Raw genomic sequence first — 18,989 nt, 5'->3', positions numbered from 1 at the left:
AGGTTAATGAAGCATGGGTTCCACGTACATCAACGGTTAAAAATAGATTACATAGTGTTTAAATGGCTGACTACACCACAGCTCAAACCGAAAATGGTGTTTTGTAAGGAAACATTGCCGTTAAGTTACTACAATTGCTAAAAATAATGCTACAGTCAATCGTTCATTCGCTTTAATTGCTAATATAATTTACCTAATATACTTTAGGATTAAGAATTCTACGAACGTTGGAACGATTCACCGAATTGTGCTAAGAAATGCAAGTACAAGATACTTGATTAGAGAACAATCATTAACTTGTAATTATACAAGAGAGCATTCACTAATAAGGATGAATGTTGTATTTATTCAAAGAGGAGTGGGAACGGTAGTCACATCTTATTTATGTGGGCGTGAATTAGACATCCCTTTCATTTGTCACATCTTATATATATATATAAAAGAAGCTTTTAAGGGATGGGATCCTTATTTAAAAATAAATAAATAAGAACATCCTTCCGACCGTTATATTTAATTTTAATGAAATCTTGTGGTTGAGATTCTGTAGTCTATGATTTAATATCAACCATAGAATTTCATTAAAGTCAAATCTAACGATCAAGAAGGGTATTCTTATTTTGTTCTGAAAAATGGAATCTCTTCCCTTAAAGGGCCTGTATATATACATATATATATATATATATAACAATAATTAAAAACTCCATCCAAAACATTATAATTTTGTGATTTTATTTGTTGGGACTAATTGGGGGAGGGCCCATTTTATGCATTTTTCTTTTTAGTCGATGTTATCTACACTTTTTTTTTTATCTTTCGCATACCTTTTTAATTTTTTATCGTCGAATCAAATGAATTAAAAAGTATCAAATGACAAAAATTAACGAATAATTTGTGAAAGATAAAAAAAAAAGGTGAGTGGATCGCAACTTTCTTCTTTTTTCTCTCTCTTTTTTATGTTTGCTTGTGAAGTGACAACATATGAGTGAATCAAACATAGGAATTAGGTAGGACAGGTAAGATATTGAATAAACCCATTAGACCAAGCAAAGCATGTTAAGATAAAATGATTTTGCCCCTATTTACCAACCACACCAAAGACCAATTAACTATATTTTGTCTAAATGCGGATATGCCGTCTATAAATTTGTAAATATTATTAATAATATCGAATGGATTGAGTTATAAACTCCTTAGAAGTATTAACCTTAACGGACCTTAATTGTACTCAAAATGAACGGTGTAAACATAATACATAAATGTAGCATATTCTTGCTACTCGATATGTTATGCATTTTCAAGTTAGATAGGGCAGTATTTATACACGTTCTCGAAGTACCTAAAATTGCTTGAAGCCATAACTAGTAGACCAAGCCATATGATATGGGACCAACCGACAACTCTTAATTTAAAGTACATCAATATCCCTTATGATTAAAATTGTTGTTGGGTAAAATTGGAAAAATGAGTACATAATTGGAATTTTATAAAAGAGGTTAACTAAGTGACACATTCCGATTCGGAATGTCCACTAGGACCCCGAATCGAGGCGTTCTAGTTGACACCTGAAATGTAACGAAGCCATAAAGTGTGATAATGTATAAAATGTGAATAAATTAAAATCTAAAAGTGCCTAAGTACACGAGTGCGCGATGAGCGGGTCTAGACCCATTTCACTCGTGATACAGAGCATATGTATAGTACAGTAAGGTAAGATAATGATCATACCATCATAAGAAGACATCTGTACTGAAAAGTGCCATGAATCATCGTCGATACGGAACTCCGTTGCTAGAACCTGGAGGGGTGCAAAAATGAAAAATGTGAGTGAGTGAAACAAAACTTTTCAAACCAATTTCAATTACCAAAGGCAGTAGCCCCTCGTCGTAACACTTGTATAATTTCCCAAAAATAACAGGTGTGACTATAACTTAAAACCATAACCAAAATAACAGTCTCACAGTTATGCCGTGTCAAATATCTCAACAAGAATAAGTAACCCAGGTGAAATAAATCAATATGAAATGGTATGTTAACCAGATCCACCTATTGTGGTTTGTACTGCGGAACCAATAGCTCATCAACATGTTAGCCAAAGTCACATCACGTGACCTGTACAGTTGAATCAATAGCTCATCAACATGCTAGCCGGACTCACCTCACATTACTTGTACGGCTAAATCAATAGCTCATCAATCAATGCTAGCACATAAGTCGGAGTCACCTATAGTGACATGTACGACTTATCCATGTCTCATCAATCAATGCTAGCACATAAATCGAAGTCACCTATAGTGACATGTACGACTGAATCAATAGCTCATCAATAATCCCTGCACACGAGTCGGAACCACCTCTAGTGGTCTGTACGATAGGATTGAGTGTAAATAAGTACGCTTAAATGCTACGATCATGTGAAGAATGTGCGAATAATCGCAGGTCACCTACGAGTCGGAACCACCTATAATGGTCTATACGACAAGCATGTGCACCTACCTTGAATTCAAGGTGAGCGTAAGGTGGGGGAGGTGAACATCACGTGAAGGATTGTGCCATGGCCACAGGTGAGAGTACTAACATCGGGGTGCAGGTTTATGAGCTCTAAATGCATCTAATACCGCATGTATGACTCATAGGTAACTTGTACGATAGTGTCGGAGTTGCCTATTATTGCAACATGTACGACAATATTGGAGTTGCCTAAAACATAAATGTAGCCATGTCATAACCCCATCATTTCAAATAAAATGTAATCATAACCATGCATCTCACATTTCACAACATATACTCACCTGAACTTACCTGTGCATTCTGTGTTCACCTTCGCACTTCAAAGCATTCACAATAATTATGTGTTGGTAATATACATATGGATATGCCATGATGCAATCTAAAACTCACCCATACCATAGCATTTTCAAGTATATATAAATACATACAATATGGCGTAAAATGCACAATTTATAACGCTCTACTCTCGAACTATTTATTTTCGGGAATAATTATCGGAGATAAGCCCAACTAGACACTAATTTAATTAACCATCAATACTTATGTTTCCGTACTTCATTTCCTTGATTCCTCACATATTGATTTATGACCAACATTTAACCACCAAAATCATAAGGTTAAATCTCACATTTTCCACCAATATCCTTCGCATTGCTCAATTCCCCAAACAAGGCTATTGTCCCAATTAATTAGTCTCGTTTATTGTATGGTTCCATCTAACGTCTCGTTAGACTGTCTACGTACTCTAAACAGGGATCAAGCCATTCGTAGTTCGCACTAGTCCTCCAAAGCATTCACATAAATTATATGAAATATTCAATTTATAAATGTTTGTGGAGATGTCAATCTTATATATACACGATAGAAGGGAAAAGACCCACTCACCTTAGGTCTGCGCTACGACTCCCTCGCACGAATATCGAGACATCACGAATTATCGTCGCCTGTGACCAATTATTAAATCACGTCTCAGAGTTCTTACCGATAGAATACATAATTTACATAAAACACATCCCTACGTAATACAATCCGGAAGATCTGCATCACGGATCTCCAATCCGTTACTTCAAAGATCTACATTATGTTTCTAGAACAACGTCCTAAGGTTTCATTACGATCCAACGGTCGGATCTCCGCCAATTGCTAAAACCAATTGACGGTCAACATTTTATTTTATGAACTTACAAATTCAATTCATGAAGATCCGTGCATCGGATTCCCAATCCGTAAGTTTCTATGGTTCTCAAATATTACGTACTATAACGTATTAAAGTTTGATGACGATCCAACGGTCGGATTGTTGATTCATATAATGACCTTTTAACGTATTGTAGAGAATTTAGGTTCCAACAATCAATCTACGTCATACGATCCTCAGGACTGAACTCCAGGCATCTCATTTATCCTAAACATAACATTGACGGTCCTCTGGCCACGCGTCGCCGTGAGTGGCGGTCGGCCACCCCGACTTGCCGGAAAATTCAACTATTTCTAAAAATTCTCAAAAATTACAGAAATGAAGATCTCAATGAGCAGAACAACTTTCATACCTGCCACGAAATCCAAAAGTGGACGGAAGATGATCAATTTTGCCCACGAAGCCGGCTGGTGCTTAAAGCTTCCCAGTGTCGATTCGTCATCTACAGTGGTCCAACGGGGCCAAGGTTGGTTGGGTTTTGCTCCTGGGATGATGGGCTACAAAGCCCAAGTGGTGGCATCGGCCATCGCTTTGCCATTTTGCCGGAAAAATAAAAAAGGGTAGCGGGAGCACCGTGAGAACCGTCAACTTTTGTGGCCTCAAACCGCCACATGCAGAGGTTAATCAAAGGTGGTTCTTGGGTGGATTTTTTAGAGGGGAATAAGAGCTTCAAGATGGCGGTGGCGGCGTCGAGAAATTCCTCCCGAGTTGGCCGGAATCAGCCTTGGAAGTTGGGTGGTTGTGGTGGTGGCGTGCACGAGAAAGCTGGGAGTTTTCTTCCCTTTATTTATTTATTTTTTTCTGATTTCTGATTGGGCTGCTGCCCTTTTTCTACCTTTTATCTAATTGGTCATCCTTAACCAATTAACTAACTTTAAATAACCAACTTCAAATGTTCGTAACTATACCGTTATAATGAAGACTCGCAAACGACTTTTGCGTATGTGTTCGTACCAACGAGTACTACTTAAATACGCTAAAAGAATAAGTCATATGTTTCTCTAAACGATGATTAACGAAAGTCAAAGTCCTTACCTCTAGAACATTTTCATCAATTCCCTTGAATATAAATATAAAATCAGAGACGAGTTGTCAGTCTAAAGCTCTTCTCTTAAGTAATAGTACAAATGTTTTGCCTTTGTGACTCATACTAAATAACACAGCTACCTCTTAATTCGTTAAAGTTGAAAAGATCGGAATGCTCGAAGTTGAAAAAGATTAAAAAACAAAATCGCAAAAAGAACAATAATAAAAGAAAATACAGATGCAACTGCCGTTTATGATTGTGTTTTAAGTTTTAAGTTCAAATAAAATAAAGAAGAACGCCTCACTTTAACATATGCTTTGAAAATCGCCTTTTATGATTGTGTTTTAACTTTCAGTTTTTCTGCCGACTATTAGAGTTAGGAACCTTCAATCATACCCTGTATTGTTTTAGTTAAATTTTAGCTAAAAAGTCTAGAAGCTCCCTAAAACATCTCACCTCCAACCATACTTTCTAAATGAGTGAGGCAAAATAAATATAAATCAATAGAAATAGAATATTTTCTTTAACAGATTAAAACAATAGTAATTAATGCGAGGAGCCCTTCCTTTCTCACTCCCTTGATTATGAACTCGTAGCAAATTTTGCTACCCTAAGAGCAAAAGCATGACCGGAGATGAAATTTTTCAAGGGTTTATTTAGATGTACTTTTAAAATGATTGAAAACGCTTTTAGAGAAAATATTTTTTGTTTCTAAAAGTACTTAAAATACTTTCTGCAAAAAGCACCAGTTATGTATTTCTTCCAAAAAGCACTTTAAGTGTTTTTTCTAGAATTTACTTGCATTTTTACTAAAGATTGATTCCAAAAACATTTTCACTAAAAACGTTTCCAATCATTTTAAAAGCACATCCAAACGAGCACTAAATTCCTTCTAAATTAAGCTCATTTAGGGAGCACATTGGATGTGCTTTGATCTTAATATATTGTGACTTGCCACTCAGTACTGTGATCTAATAGCGTTCCACTTAGAAGTGAAAGGTTTTAAATTCAAATCTCATAAATGACAAATTTGACACGAAACTAAACTACCCATTGTAACTTAACTAAACTCTCTCTCTTATTTTCTTATAAAATAAAAATAAAAAAATACATTGCGACTTTAATTGCATTGGATATTAACGGTTCCAACCCGCAAACCGGTTATTCTACCATAAATGTGCTCGTCGGACTGGCTATACAACCAGGAGTCACAAAACCCACTAATCACAACAAGGCAAAAGCAATCAAATCATAACAAGCAGTAATATAACCAAATGACCCTAACATGATCAGAGCGAAGCATTGCCGAAAAGTAACAAAAATATTACAATGCAGTGCACGTTATAGAAAATCTCCAACCAGATCAAATGGAGGAATAACACATCAAAACTTGCTTGTTCAATAAACTCATTTCCCATAAACTTCTCATCCATGACTAAAAGTAAACAAAAGACACAGATAAACACCACAGCAAAATAGACTAACAAAAACAATGTCTTATAGGAGTTTAAAGCAATAAACTAAATCACTGGGCAACCCCGAGCCACTTTGTGAAGTTGTCGAACTCGGTGTAATCGCTGTCAGAGATCATAGTTTTGTACCAAGCCTTTCCAGCTGCCTTGATAGCGGTAGCCTCCTCCTGGATAAAATAAACAAGTAAATTAGCACACAAGCCTACAATCGCATACAAGTAAACAAGACTCCCACAAGTACTAGTCAAAATAAACAGATATTCTACGTTAGCATACATGATCAAAATCTTGGTATACGTAAACTACACATGAACAAACATTGCTTTTACGAAATAGGATTCACATAAGAGCGACAAAAACACAAAACATTGGATAGGCGTCTCCTATGTCTGAAATAATCTGAATCAAGAAATAACGCATATCGGAAACATGTAAGATCAACTTTTTTGCCATACTGAATGTTTTACTTTCACCTGCTAAAAGTATTGTAAAGAATATCTACTTCCCAAATGAAATGCTCAGAATCTTGGTTTACCAAATTTGATCATTTAAGTTACCAAGTATTTCTACAACTTGCTTTCAAAATATAAGCTTATTTTCCGCTTCACTATAGCTTTGATAGGGAATGCAGGCAGCATCACTTCGCCTAAGAACCAGAGTTTTAAAAAACCGGTATCATTTACTATAAAGTCACCACTGGGAGTCCAAGACCCCTTCATCTCCGGAAGGCAGCGTAGTTACAGTAGCACACTTATACATCTTTACAACACAATTACATTTACTATTTAAATTAGAATTAGCTTTCATTTCAAGTATAATTAGACACCAGATAACAACAAATTACTAATGCAGGCACATCATTTTGCAATCAAATCATCCTGTAAAATCCTCTAAAACACAAAACTGAGTGAATCAATCAATCATATTTCATAATTATCCTTCACAATGAAACGAACAATTATTTTTAACAATCATATTTTATAAGGAACTAACATGTCATCAAAAGCAATTCAAATAGAAACAAGCTGGATCGATTACCTTAGAAATGGGCTTTCTTTTCTTGTCAAGCTTCTCCTTCTTAGCCTTCACGCGCTGCTCCTCAGCCAAAAGAGACATTCTCCTTGCAGTTTTAGCATAAGGATTCAACTTTAGCAAAGTGTTCAGGTTTTTGAGAGGGTTCTTTTTCATAGGAGCCCTCTTGGCATCCTTCTTGATAGGCCTGACGACTGACTGCACCTCATCAGAGTTTATGATCCTAGCCAAGTCAGCATTGACCATCTTCGACCTCGGCAGCACATATCCCTTCTTCTTCTCCGAGAGCTTGTCAAACGACCCGTAAATCGAGTCGAGCTTCTCGAAAGCGGACTTGGTCCAGATCACAAACCGACCCAAATGCCCACCAGGAGCGAGCTTCAGCAGGTTGAGCCTCTCCACATTGATAATCTCGACACCGGGAAGGTTCCTGAAGGCCTTCACCAGCTTAGCCCCTTCAGTTCCGTACACAATGAGAGGTCCCTTGCGGTTAATGTACCTCCTGTTCCTCATCTTACCCTTTCCAGGGCGAATCGCGTGGCTGTCCTTCGCCTTCTCGGCGTCGGCGTAAGCCCCAATCTGCTTCAGAAGCTTCAGAGCCGCCGAAGTCTTCTCCACGCCCTCAGCCGAGTCGCTGACAACAAGAGGAAGCTCCAGAACGGTCTCGATTTTGTGACCGCGGGCCATGACCAGAGAGGGAACGGCAGAAGCCGCAATCGCCGAAACGATGGCGTATCGCTTCTGGTTCACGTTGATCCTCCGGTGCCAGCGGCGCCAGATCTTGGTGGGAGCGAACATGCGCCCGCCACGGCACATGTTTCCGAAGGCTCCCTGCCCGGCGCGGTGGGTCCCGCCTCCGGGAACACGAGGGATACGCGAGACGGCGCGTCCAGTTCCCCAGGACTCGGCGGAGGTCTGGTGACCGGCCTTCTTGGAAACCGCATAGGGCTGGCGGCTGTTGTTCGACATTTGGGAGTGGACGGCTGTGACGACGTCGGGGCGGATCGGCACCTTCATGACGTCGGGTAAGGCGACGGTCTGGGACTGATCGGTGGCCATGTCGCCATCAAGGGTTTGGACAGTGACGAGGGGGCGAGCGGCGGCGGCCATTTCTAAGAGTAGGGGGAGTGTGAGAGATGGAGAGGGAGAGATGCGGTGTGAGGGTTTAGGGTTATGACAAATGTGTTTAAAGTTGATTTTATACCTAAAATGTTTGGGCCGTAGGGTTTTTTCAGGTTTGGACGCCCCATTTTCCTTTTTTTTTTTTTTTTTTTTGGAGTTTTTTTGTTCTAATTTCTTACATATTTTTTTGGGTCCATAAATTATTTTCTTACATTCAATTCCGTATTCATCTTATTTTGTGAAATGCCAAAAAATTGTTGAGTATTTTATCAAGTTTGTTCAAGAAAAAAATATTTCTTTGAAGTTATAGCATATATTGGGTCATATCAGGTAGGCTGGAGTAGTTGGGCCTCAATGTTTGTGGGCCTTGTGAAACTATGATAGAAACAAACACAATTTGAAATTAAAAAAAAAAAATTGAAATTAGCCCCAATATTTTATTGATGAGTTCTTAGTATTGAAAAATTTGACCAGACATTCTTATTATTGAAGTTCATCGTGATAGAAACAAACACAATTTGAAATTTAAAAAAAAAAAATCAATGAAAAGAGTTAGAAAACTTTGAGTTTTAACGATAAGAACAAAATAAAGGGTAAAACGAATAATACCATGATTGACTTTTTAGTGTAAAAATGTGATTTTTCGTTAAAGTAAACAGTACCGGAAGTTTTTCGTTAAAGTTCCCTTAAAAAAATGAGCCCTAATATTTTCTTGATGAGTTCTTAATATTGAAAAAATTAACCAAAAACATTCTTAATATTGAAATTACTTTTGACTTATATGATAGTAGCTCTAATACTTTAGGGATTTTGAAGAGAATGAGAAGGTACAATTTCTTCTATACAAGGATATCAGAAAGGAAAGAATTTAACTCAAGACAACACGTCAGACTGATAATTACTATTAACCAACTCAGTTACAAACTCTTTACAATTATACAATGCCTCATTGCTGATTGATTATTGAGCTATGCAACGTAGATTGTAACATCTTTTCTTTTTGTTACTAAACTATCAATGTTTCGTTATTCATGTGAAAAAAAAAAAAAAAAAAAAAAAATCTTTCACGTATACATGCAGACTTCACTCCTTAATTCACTCTTGAACAGTCACATAAAAAAGAGCCTTTCCTTTGTAACTTTGAAACAGTTAACCCCAAATTGACAATCAACTGAAGTGCAGGAAGTAAACCTAATGTTGTTTCCTTAACATAAAAAAGAGCCTTTCCGGTGTCGTAGTTAAATTTGTTTGACGGCACAAGATGCAACCCTAATGTTGTTTCCTTAACAGAAAACGTAAAGAAAGGGGAGAAAGAAAGAAGAGAAAACTACAACTAAACACATGTTACACGATATGCATACTTGTCTGGAAGGCCTGGACAAAATCGGGGATACGAATAAATCATCCATTGAGGCCACCAGACAATTTAGATCCTTTTGCACAGCTTGAAAACCAGTTCAAATGTTTCTTCCTTTCAGCATCCTCTAACGCTGTATGCATTGTGTCTGCAGAACTACATTCCTAACATCGGATTTGGCATTTACTGTTCTAGAACCAGTACACTTTTGCTCCAAAACACACACCAGTCAGCGGGTGTAACTACGAACAAGTTCATCATGACAGATCCCTATTCAGCTTCGTGGTGACAATTCCTGCAGCTACTGTTTTCGTAGGACATCATATGATAACAGGACCTTCCTCTGAACCAAAAAACGCATGATTAATTAGTCAAAATTAAAGAAAATGACAAGTTTTAGAAAGACTAAAATCTTAAGGAATAAGGCAAACCAAATGAGAAGTTGGGACATTTGATAAATAAAGAGAGGATGCTGATAGGCTCATTAAGAGTTAATGGAACTCTCAAGATTTCGAAGTGTTTTCTCAGCAGGAACAGCTCACGAAAAGCTTCAATTTTTTTGTCATGCATGTAAAGTTTTATGGAAACTTCTAATTTGAGCTTTTTCGGAGTCATCTTTCACAAATCTCCTTATTTTAAGCATCATTTTTCTCTTAAGATAAATTTATAGGTAAGGTCATTACACTCGTTGCTGATAGCAGCACTATTTGATTCTCATGACAAATTTAAACATGAGAAAAGAGATCCAGTTCAGGGAGATCGAAACTCTGTTGTCACGATAAAAAGGAGAAAACATCAGCAATCCAAAAGCTAGCAAATGTGTAAACTCGTAAAACTGGATCTTTTTTTCTAGTCGTAATGTAAACATAGCTAGTTAAATGGGTAATTTTTGTGAAAGAAAAACAATATCCACATTGCTTTTTATACCCAAATCTTGAAGGAGATTGGAATTGACAAGGATAACTGAGAAACAATAGAAACATATGCCTAACTGCGAAGAAAAGTTACATCACACGACACTACAATTGTAATAGCACAAAATAGGAAGAATTACCATTTGCTCAAAGTCCGGACTGGACAAGTTGATGCTGAGATTCCTCATTAACAACAGAACCTGCAGAAATAACAAAATTTAACTACAGGCGCATTGATTCGTAGTAACTATTCTCATCCCACTGTTACTTGTTAATCTTAGAAACCGTCAAGAAACAAATTGTTAAAAGCGATGTAATTTCATTCAACTCACAGTTTCAAAATTAATGGGATTCATTTCCCTGAGTTTCTGAGCATGACCTTTTGTTTCTGGATCAAAAACACTCCCGATGAAGCTATAAACTTCGGCAAAATCAGGAAGACCTGCAAAATAGTAGAACATATACATAAATCATAAATGTTCCACCATAAATTTTCTTGAAATTCAAAGTCCGAGAACAGATATAGTCAGCATTTGCAGTCTGATGATCACCATGATGCCCAGGAGCTTGTTTCCCTTGATTTGGTATCTCGGAACTTGGCAGAGGGCCACTAAGACTGCATGTGTTAATCCCTGATAACCCCTTTGATCCAATATCAGCTGAATCAGTAACGCCGAACCCCATAATAAGTGCTGGAAAGTTCTCGATAAAGCTATTCTGCCATAAGCATATCAAGCAAAGCAACTAGAAAAATAGAATGTATACCTTCAGTTCCATGAAGATTAGTAAATTCTTCGCGTGACAACAGAATTTGGTCCGATGCAGGGTTTGTCAAAATGGAAGTTTCATCCCAAGGAGAATAGGTAGATGCAATTGCGTTCATTGAAGAAGGATAAGCAATGGATGCTTGCAACGGAAGTAAACCTGCCAATTCCGATGTTGAACAATTAAAAGTGAAAACAATTAAGGTTTAAGCTTTAGAAAGACACGATGCCACTATCTTTTAACAATGGAGAACCATTTTTGGAGGCCTTTTGAGGGTAAGGATGAGTAGCCTTGCGCTTTGGCCGTGGAGGAGGCACGTGCGCCGTTGTCCCGCTCTTTTGAACTTTCAAGAAGTACTTCTGGGCGTGACTCCTAATCTGCAAAACCCCAATTCTCAAAAACCCCCAATTCATACTAACTTCAAACTAAAAAGCAGAAAAACACTTGTTCCAAACCTGAATAACCGTTTTCGAACCTACAAAATCTTCGATTTTCTTCCAGTCTCTATCAAACCTGAAAATCCCACCGAAACTTCAATAACTCTGACATCAAATGACAAAATCTACAGTTTTACACATTAAAATCTCCCATTACATTACTCTGTTCACGATTCTAAAAAATAAAGTGAGAACTAAATTGGAGCGCAAGAATATTAAAGTTCAGAAATTTGGAAGATTCAAATAAAACCCACAACCCAAAACAAGGAATTACAACACACCACAACAGTAGCTACACAAAAAGCAATTAAAGCCAAGAAGCAGTCAAGTAAACTGAAACAGAAATAGGCAGGCGGTGGACTGCCGTGGTGGATAAGACGTTCCTCTTCAACCCACTGCGTCCGGGTTCAAACCCTCCTTTTCCCGAAGTTTTGATGAACTTAGTGGAGATTATCCAACCGTTTGTTGAAAAAAACAAAGAAAACAGAATTGAATGCTTGAAAGTAAAAAGACAACGAATAAAGGAAGAACTGACAGTTGAAGAGCTTCGAGGAACTTGTCGTGCTCTTCGTCGGTCCAGCTTTCTCTGGACTTGGTGATGGTGTATGGCTTCCGGACCTTCTTTCCCGACCCGTCTGAGGACGGCGTCGACGCCGTGCCCATTGACGATTGGGGGTTGGTGGAGGCAGTGGAGTTCATGTGACTGAATGAATGAATGTGTATGTGAGAGAGAGAGAGAGAGAGAGAGAGAGTTTGTGGCGCGCGGGGGTCTGAGGGAGTGTGTGTTACAAAATGCGTGGTGGTGGCATGCGAGTGAATTGTGGCCGCCCAATTATTTGGTCACCGGCGTCTCTTCTTCCTCCACTCAATTAATCGTCCCGCGTCTTTGCTTTTACAAGTTTTTACTGTGGGGACCTAGTCTATGGCACTGATTTGAAACTTCCTCGCATCTGTTAGTCCTTACGGCTCTATCACTATCACGTGTTACTTCTCTACTGATAGACAATAATACTGTCACATCGTGTTACTAATCTACACACATTATAATATACGTATTTTGTCTATGATATGTAAATTTAATAATACTACATGATTGTGTGTGACAATTACGTACTAAAAGTTTCCAACTTTACTAGAGATTTTATTTCTATAAGAAATACGACGAGCAAGGGCCATAAGCGTTATACAAATGAAATTGTATACAAAACTCTTATTTTTATCCAATCAGGTTGACATGAACGTCATTAGTACTATAATCTAGTGGTAAGTAAGAGATCTTATAAGTTTACTCATGCAAATGGCAAGTTCCATATTAAAGTATTTTAGCTAACCCATTGTATGGTTTAATCCAAACTTCCACCATTAAGTGTTTAAATATCGTTATATTATATATAAAAAATGAGGTGACATTACTAATCTTGAAACCCTTCTCTAGTTGAATTGTATGAAACCCTTCTCTAGTTGAATTGTATGTATCAACAACCATGAGAAGGGCAGAACTGCATTGCTATGCAATGATAAACATTGTAAAACTTACAACTTACAACTTACAAGGAATGAGTATCATTCCTGCTCATGGGTTTACTAACAACAAAAATAATGAAAATAAGTGAGTGATTTCATTAGTTTTTTTCTTATGTCATACCTGAAAAGTGAATGTATAGGATAATAAAGAGGGGTTATTTATTCTATACTCATTTTCTTCTCATCCATGGAGTTAAAAGGTTAGCTTTTGATACAAGCCAAGATGGATGTGAAGAGAATCTCACATCGCAGAACTACATCAGGTTTAAATATAGGTGTTTCATTTCTAATTGCATCAAGATTTTTTGGGATAAAATCACACATCTAAGGTTCATTGGGCTTGATACCATCAAAGAATAGGGTTTGGTTGGTTAAATATGGACACTATCGGTGCATGACAGCCTTATTAATGATCACTTATGGAGTCTGTGACATAACAATTGGCATTAGAGTCTGGTTCGACTTTGGCGCAAAGATTTAAGTGGAAGGCACATGGTCAATACTCTAATAGACGATGGCAACTCATTACACTTAGTGAACCTACAGAAAAAGGTGGAGCATGGCTAGTAAAGCTAGGCTCGTGGAAATCTTAGTCTGCCAGGAGCTAGGTGGAGCAAGAGCTCGTAGGGGGGGGGGGGGGGATCAAGGAAAAATCCTTCTCGAAGGAGGTGGAGTTGCGGGGACCGATGCTGCAACCATACCATTCCTGAAGTGTGCGGGTTGCTGTAAATGACGGCGTTATCTTGGCTTGCTCTCTCCAATGAGAAGATTGTTGGTGTAGAACGTTGGCTCCATATAAGCCAAGATAGAAGTGAAAAGAGTTCCATATCGGAGAAGTACAATAGTACTTAAAGGATACTTTATAATAAATTTAACTAATCAAAAGGGAGGTAGATTCGAATTTGAGTGTAAAGAGATTGAGCATAATGCTCTAACTAACTTGATTAAACTAAGTCTGTATAGCCTACCATTTTCTTTGGTTATTATTAGTTTTCAAACCATCTGACCATTTGCCCAGACTTGATACCATCCATAATCGTGAAGTCATAACTCATGCTAAGCTCGTTGTCATATTCGATATGATGTCTTACTCTGGTACCATATAATAAAACCCTTAGGTGGAATTTGTCTTCTATATTTTTGTAAATGGTGACCTTTTCGATTTTAATGTCAATTAGTGTAAATTACCGCTTGTAATAAAACATAAAAAATAACAAATAAAAAAACTTCTAAAGAAAAAGTTGTTCAAGTTAACTGGATGGTAAAACATTAGCTACAAACAAAGTACATTGTTTTACATCAAATAGTACAAATAAACACGTGTAACATTACTATGGACCTATGGTCCCTTGTTACACAAGAAATCGAAAACTTGTCTTGCAGGCTCATTGAATATGGGGTGCGATGAGGATAAGCAGGCAACCTATTGTCTGGCAGCGTCTGTGTAGATGAATTCTTGGTTGGCCTCAAATCGAGTAAAAATATTAATCGTGGCCGATTTTGTGCTGAACTGCTGATGCTACATGCAACTCTCTCCTGTCCACAACTATGATTGCATGATTCCGAGAGAGTCATTGGTGGGGACAGCCGCGCCAGGTCACCAGGTACGACTGCCACTCACCACTTGCTTTCTTTTCAGAATTTGTCAAGTTGTTTTGAAGAGAAGAATATTTAAGGGCCTATAAACATATTTGCTTTCAGTCATTGCAATAAAGTGTCATATGCAAGGGGTTTGAGAGAGAGAGGCCAAGGAATCCCACTAGAAAATTTACCTCATGAGATATCAAAGCTTGGTATAATATTGTAAAAGTATTTCAAATCAATCTTATATTGTTATGTGTTTAAACTTTTCATCTGACAATGCGTTTTTAGCTTTAGATACCACCACAATAGCATCTAAATAATAAGTAAGCTTCATAACTAGAAAAATGTTGACTATCCTCAGTGTCATGTTATGAATGAGACGCTTAATTTGATTTACCTCTCACTCATCACAAGATTCACAACATTTCAGAGGCTTAACAACAAATACAATTAGGCTAAAAATCGCAACAAAAGTGAACAAACAAATACTCCCAAACAAGATGGTAAAAATCAATATTGGAAGCATCCCTATATTATTCTCATTATCATTTTTAATTATTGTGACCGTAGGACTGCCTCTTACTTACTATGAATATATAACAATGCACAAATATTATACACATAATATGAGTGGATTGATAAGTCATATGACGGCGATATGAGTAAATTAATAACATTATTTGACATTATTTCGATGATAGTTACGCCAAAAAAATTTATCAAAAACAAAAAAAAAACACACACATTGAGATGAGAATAGAGCATGTATAAAGAAAGAGGGATGAGTTAGGATAAGAGTAGTTACGAAATTTGCTTCCACCCATTGTGACCACAAAATAGAAGAAACTTTTATAGCAAGAGTTCGTTACAAATTAATTTGATTCCCTAAGCTTTAGTGGTGATTTCACTTTGGTCCTCAAAAATCTTGCCGTGCAAAGTTGGTCAACAATACGTGAATTATATAATTTGCCAAGATTAGCGGCCGACTATTTCAACAAAAAAAAAAAACTCTTTGACATCACATCCCTGTAACACCGGAACGATCACTTAGATTGTGATATGTGTAAACATATTTAAATATCATTTGATCAAATTGATTATTACCTAAGGTGAAAAATATTTTTTCTAGTTCGAACAATATTACCTACTCCTAGATATAAGTATTCACATGCCAATAGATGAATGGTGTATTTTTTCTTACAGTAATGCCTTTAAAAGTAATCACGTGTTATGTTGTCAACTTTTGTAATAAAATTCACTTTATGCCCTTATTAAGCACAAATTCAAAAGGGTACGGATTTGGGATTTAGGATCTAGGGACCAATTTGAGACAGAAAAAATTTGAAGGACCAAAGAGACGAAAGCTCCAAAGTTTAGGGAAGTTCAAATTTAAAGCAATGTAAAATTAGGACACGTGTCAAAGGGAGAGAGGGCAAGGGAGAAGTGGAGGCTGGCAAATCTCGTAGTGTGATAAGACGGTACGGAAGTGTTAAGCCATGAGATGATCAACCTGCAGTAGGTTTGCATTGGATTGGAATATTCTTTTGGTTTCTGGGATGTGCTGCTGCAAATGGATATTCAAGCTCGAATAGGAAGCTTATCATCCTCCTCTCACAACTTTCGGACCTCTCGAAAACATAACTCTTCATCTTCTTCTCCATCATCTTGCTACTCGCCATTGAAGCTCTTGTGTTCCAGAAGGGATTCTCAGGAGCCCCAGCAAAACGGTGACAACAATGGTAAGCTTACTAACTGCAGCTTTAATAATTGATATGATTAGCTTTTTAATTACTATTAGTTAACTTTTGTATTTGTTAATTATCAGTTTCTGGATGTAAGAATTACTTCACGTGTGATGCGCTTCTGATTATTTTGCATTTCCCATCAAGTTTTGGTTTGGTCATCACTTGACTGCTGGTGCTGTTTGGAATTTTGGATGAGTTGGATTTACTAGTTTTAATTAAGATTATTAGCTTATTAATTAATTGTTCATTTTTCGGGGTTTCTGAAGGAAGTTGAGGTCAACCAAAAAATTCAGGAATTGGAGTGTGACTTAATTCGTTATAAATCCCTGAGACAATTCTTCGCATTCTCACAGTTTCGTTACAATGAGTTGCATGCTATTCTAATTAAACCAAAGAATACACTAGGGATGGTAGTGAGATTCATGTCTTAACATTATGCATATGGATGATATAATGATCTTGTTTTAAAAGGTAATTAAAGGAGAGAGAGGGTTAAAAGAAAGTTTCATCAGTGGGTAGTATGTATACATTCAACTCTCACAATCGCTTCATCACTCAAAAGCAATATGCGATGGATAGATGTGAGAGAGCGGCGTATACAACCGCCCACCCTCTTAATTTGGCCCAATCTTAATGGTAATATATCATGCTCCTAGCCACCATTAAGTGGTTACCAACTAGCTCTTAGTCGTTATGATTTCCTTTCTTAGCGAACAAGAAGTCCTCTTAAGTTTGAATTCTCAAGGTGATTTAGCTGCTTCTGACCATAAAACCGACCATATGGTGGTTGATTGTCGATCATCCAAATACCTCCTCAGGTGATAAATTCTCAACAGATTGGGACAAGGCATGGGCAAACATAAGGAAACAAGGCAAAAACAAAAAGAAGGGTGGCTTCTTCGCAGGGTTTTCTTCTCCAAACAAGTACGTGAGCTGGAACCCTAGGCAGTCCAATTACCCACTGTCTGAGGAGGTTGATCCAATCAAGAGGACAGAAAGGTCCAATCTCATGCTATGGACTAGTCCAAGGTTTACCCTAGCAGGAGCCATTGTTATTGTCACCATCCTTTTGGTATACACCATTCTTTATCCACTTAAGTAATTTCACTTCTTCAAAAACACAACAAACACAGGGCTCATGTTGTAAATATGATTGTGATTTCCTATGAGGAAATGGCTAGTTGGAAAAGGAATTCTGAATATGATTATTATAAATAAATGAAAGTTCTTACTTCTTCAGCTCAGGTTTGCATCTGTGTAGTTTTTCAATTTGGCATTACTTTACATTGATATTGGTAAGGAATCAGATTGTACTTGATGAGTGAGCTTCAATTCGAGGATTCTCAAATAAGTTTATTAGAGGGACACTTATGTAGAGTCACTCGGCATTGTATTTCTATTATCCGAACTATCTATTTTGGTATCTCTTAATGGTTTCCTATTTGTCTAAATTTTTGCAATAATGATGTATGATTGAAGACAAATCCAGTGTAATTATACAAACAACGTTTTTCAATGACTCCGTTCAAAATCAAAGGCAATGGACTATATGGTACGTAGGTATACGCTGAGCAGATGACTAGATCACAAAAACACTTTATCAATACCTTTGCTTTTGAGAGATTCTGCCTCGTCACCTAATGTACACACCTAATATGAGTATCTCACTCATTATGCAGGCATATGCGCTCAGTGATCCGATATTTTCTCCTTGAGTAATTCACAATTACAAAAGAATTTAAGGTCACTATTATATCAAAATATGCCTCCCTCTTAGCTATTGACTGTTTTTACAGCCAAAAAAGCAGAAAGCGATGAGCACACGTGCAAAACAAACTAACAGACACATTCATGTAGGATTACAGGTTAGAATCCACTGATATCATACGCGGTGAACAGAAAAAACCCTAATGTTGGTGACGACGAAGAGAACGATGTGATAGTTTGGTCTTTGAGAGAGATAAACTCATGTTAGCACAGTGTAAACCATATAGATTTGGTAATCATCATGTCTAAAGGATCAGCTCCAAGGCAGAACCAGAAAACCCCAGCAGTCGTCACTAAGTTTTCCACTAGCCTAAGCAAACCCTCGTGTCCTTATTATTGCCCTATCCTATTGTACTTCCACATTTTTGTGTTCCCTTCACCAGAAGATGACATCTATTAGGGTTTGTCTGCGTTGCACCAGCAAGAGCTTCTTCGGGTCCTTTTCAAAGGGGACAGTGGAGATTTCAGGTCCAGAGTTACCCAAAGATATTGGGCAATTAACTGTTGTGTTCAAGAATTTTTTGAGCTTGTCTGGTT

At 37.4% G+C, this 18,989-nt stretch overlaps 3 protein-coding genes across 5 annotated transcripts; 1 reads left to right on the top strand and 2 right to left on the bottom strand.

The window, feature by feature from the left end:
- Positions 1-6,055: 6,055 nt before the first annotated feature.
- Positions 6,056-8,416, bottom strand: LOC137744060 (large ribosomal subunit protein uL4-like). Its single transcript, XM_068483920.1, has 2 exons — positions 7,244-8,416; positions 6,056-6,372 (listed from the first exon to the last, which is right to left on the bottom strand). The coding sequence occupies exons 1-2, from the start codon at positions 8,345-8,347 to the stop codon at positions 6,259-6,261; spliced, it is 1,218 nt and encodes a 405-aa protein (XP_068340021.1). The 5' UTR covers positions 8,348-8,416; the 3' UTR covers positions 6,056-6,258.
- Positions 8,417-9,539: 1,123 nt separating this feature from the next.
- LOC137745568 (protein REVEILLE 8-like) lies at positions 9,540-12,627 on the bottom strand. 3 transcript variants are annotated; one of them, XM_068485538.1, is made up of 8 exons: positions 12,368-12,627; positions 11,851-11,908; positions 11,649-11,772; positions 11,396-11,554; positions 11,182-11,289; positions 11,010-11,072; positions 10,771-10,830; positions 9,540-10,059 (listed from the first exon to the last, which is right to left on the bottom strand). In XM_068485538.1, exons 1-7 carry the CDS (start codon positions 12,529-12,531, stop codon positions 10,778-10,780), a joined length of 729 nt encoding a protein of 242 aa, XP_068341639.1. In that variant the 5' UTR covers positions 12,532-12,627; the 3' UTR covers positions 9,540-10,059; positions 10,771-10,777. The 3 variants fall into 3 exon arrangements, with proteins under 3 accessions (XP_068341639.1, XP_068341638.1, XP_068341640.1); XM_068485537.1 differs by having other exon boundaries at positions 10,963-11,072; positions 12,368-12,621; XM_068485539.1 differs by lacking the exon at positions 11,182-11,289 and having other exon boundaries at positions 10,963-11,072; positions 12,368-12,618.
- Positions 12,628-16,431: 3,804 nt separating this feature from the next.
- Positions 16,432-17,924, top strand: LOC137745242 (uncharacterized). Its single transcript, XM_068485158.1, has 2 exons — positions 16,432-16,679; positions 17,504-17,924. The coding sequence occupies exons 1-2, from the start codon at positions 16,511-16,513 to the stop codon at positions 17,785-17,787; spliced, it is 453 nt and encodes a 150-aa protein (XP_068341259.1). The 5' UTR covers positions 16,432-16,510; the 3' UTR covers positions 17,788-17,924.
- The last annotated feature ends 1,065 nt before the right edge of the window (positions 17,925-18,989 follow it).

This window comes from Pyrus communis, chromosome 9 (genome assembly GCF_963583255.1).
Source record: "Pyrus communis chromosome 9, drPyrComm1.1, whole genome shotgun sequence".
In the NCBI taxonomy this organism is placed as follows: Eukaryota; Viridiplantae; Streptophyta; class Magnoliopsida; order Rosales; family Rosaceae; genus Pyrus; species Pyrus communis.
Note: the sequence above shows the minus strand (reverse complement) of the source record. Positions and strands in the feature narration are given on the sequence as shown.

Excerpts from the sequence above, each read along its gene's own strand:
- LOC137744060 (XM_068483920.1), bottom strand. The coding sequence starts at position 8,347 with ATGGCCGCCGCCGCTCGCCCCCTCGTCACTGTCCAAACCCTTGATGGC. Across the intron at positions 6,373-7,243 it reads AAAGAAAGCCCATTTCTAAG|GAGGAGGCTACCGCTATCAA; the intron begins GTAATCGATCCA and ends TATTTTATCCAG.
- LOC137745568 (XM_068485537.1), bottom strand. The coding sequence starts at position 12,531 with ATGAACTCCACTGCCTCCACCAACCCCCAATCGTCAATGGGCACGGCG. Across the intron at positions 11,909-12,367 it reads TTCCTCGAAGCTCTTCAACT|GTTTGATAGAGACTGGAAGA; the intron begins GTCAGTTCTTCC and ends TGGGATTTTCAG. Across the intron at positions 11,555-11,648 it reads TCAAAAGGCCTCCAAAAATG|GTTTACTTCCGTTGCAAGCA; the intron begins GTTCTCCATTGT and ends CGGAATTGGCAG.
- LOC137745242 (XM_068485158.1), top strand. The coding sequence starts at position 16,511 with ATGGATATTCAAGCTCGAATAGGAAGCTTATCATCCTCCTCTCACAAC. Across the intron at positions 16,680-17,503 it reads GCAAAACGGTGACAACAATG|GTGATAAATTCTCAACAGAT; the intron begins GTAAGCTTACTA and ends ATACCTCCTCAG.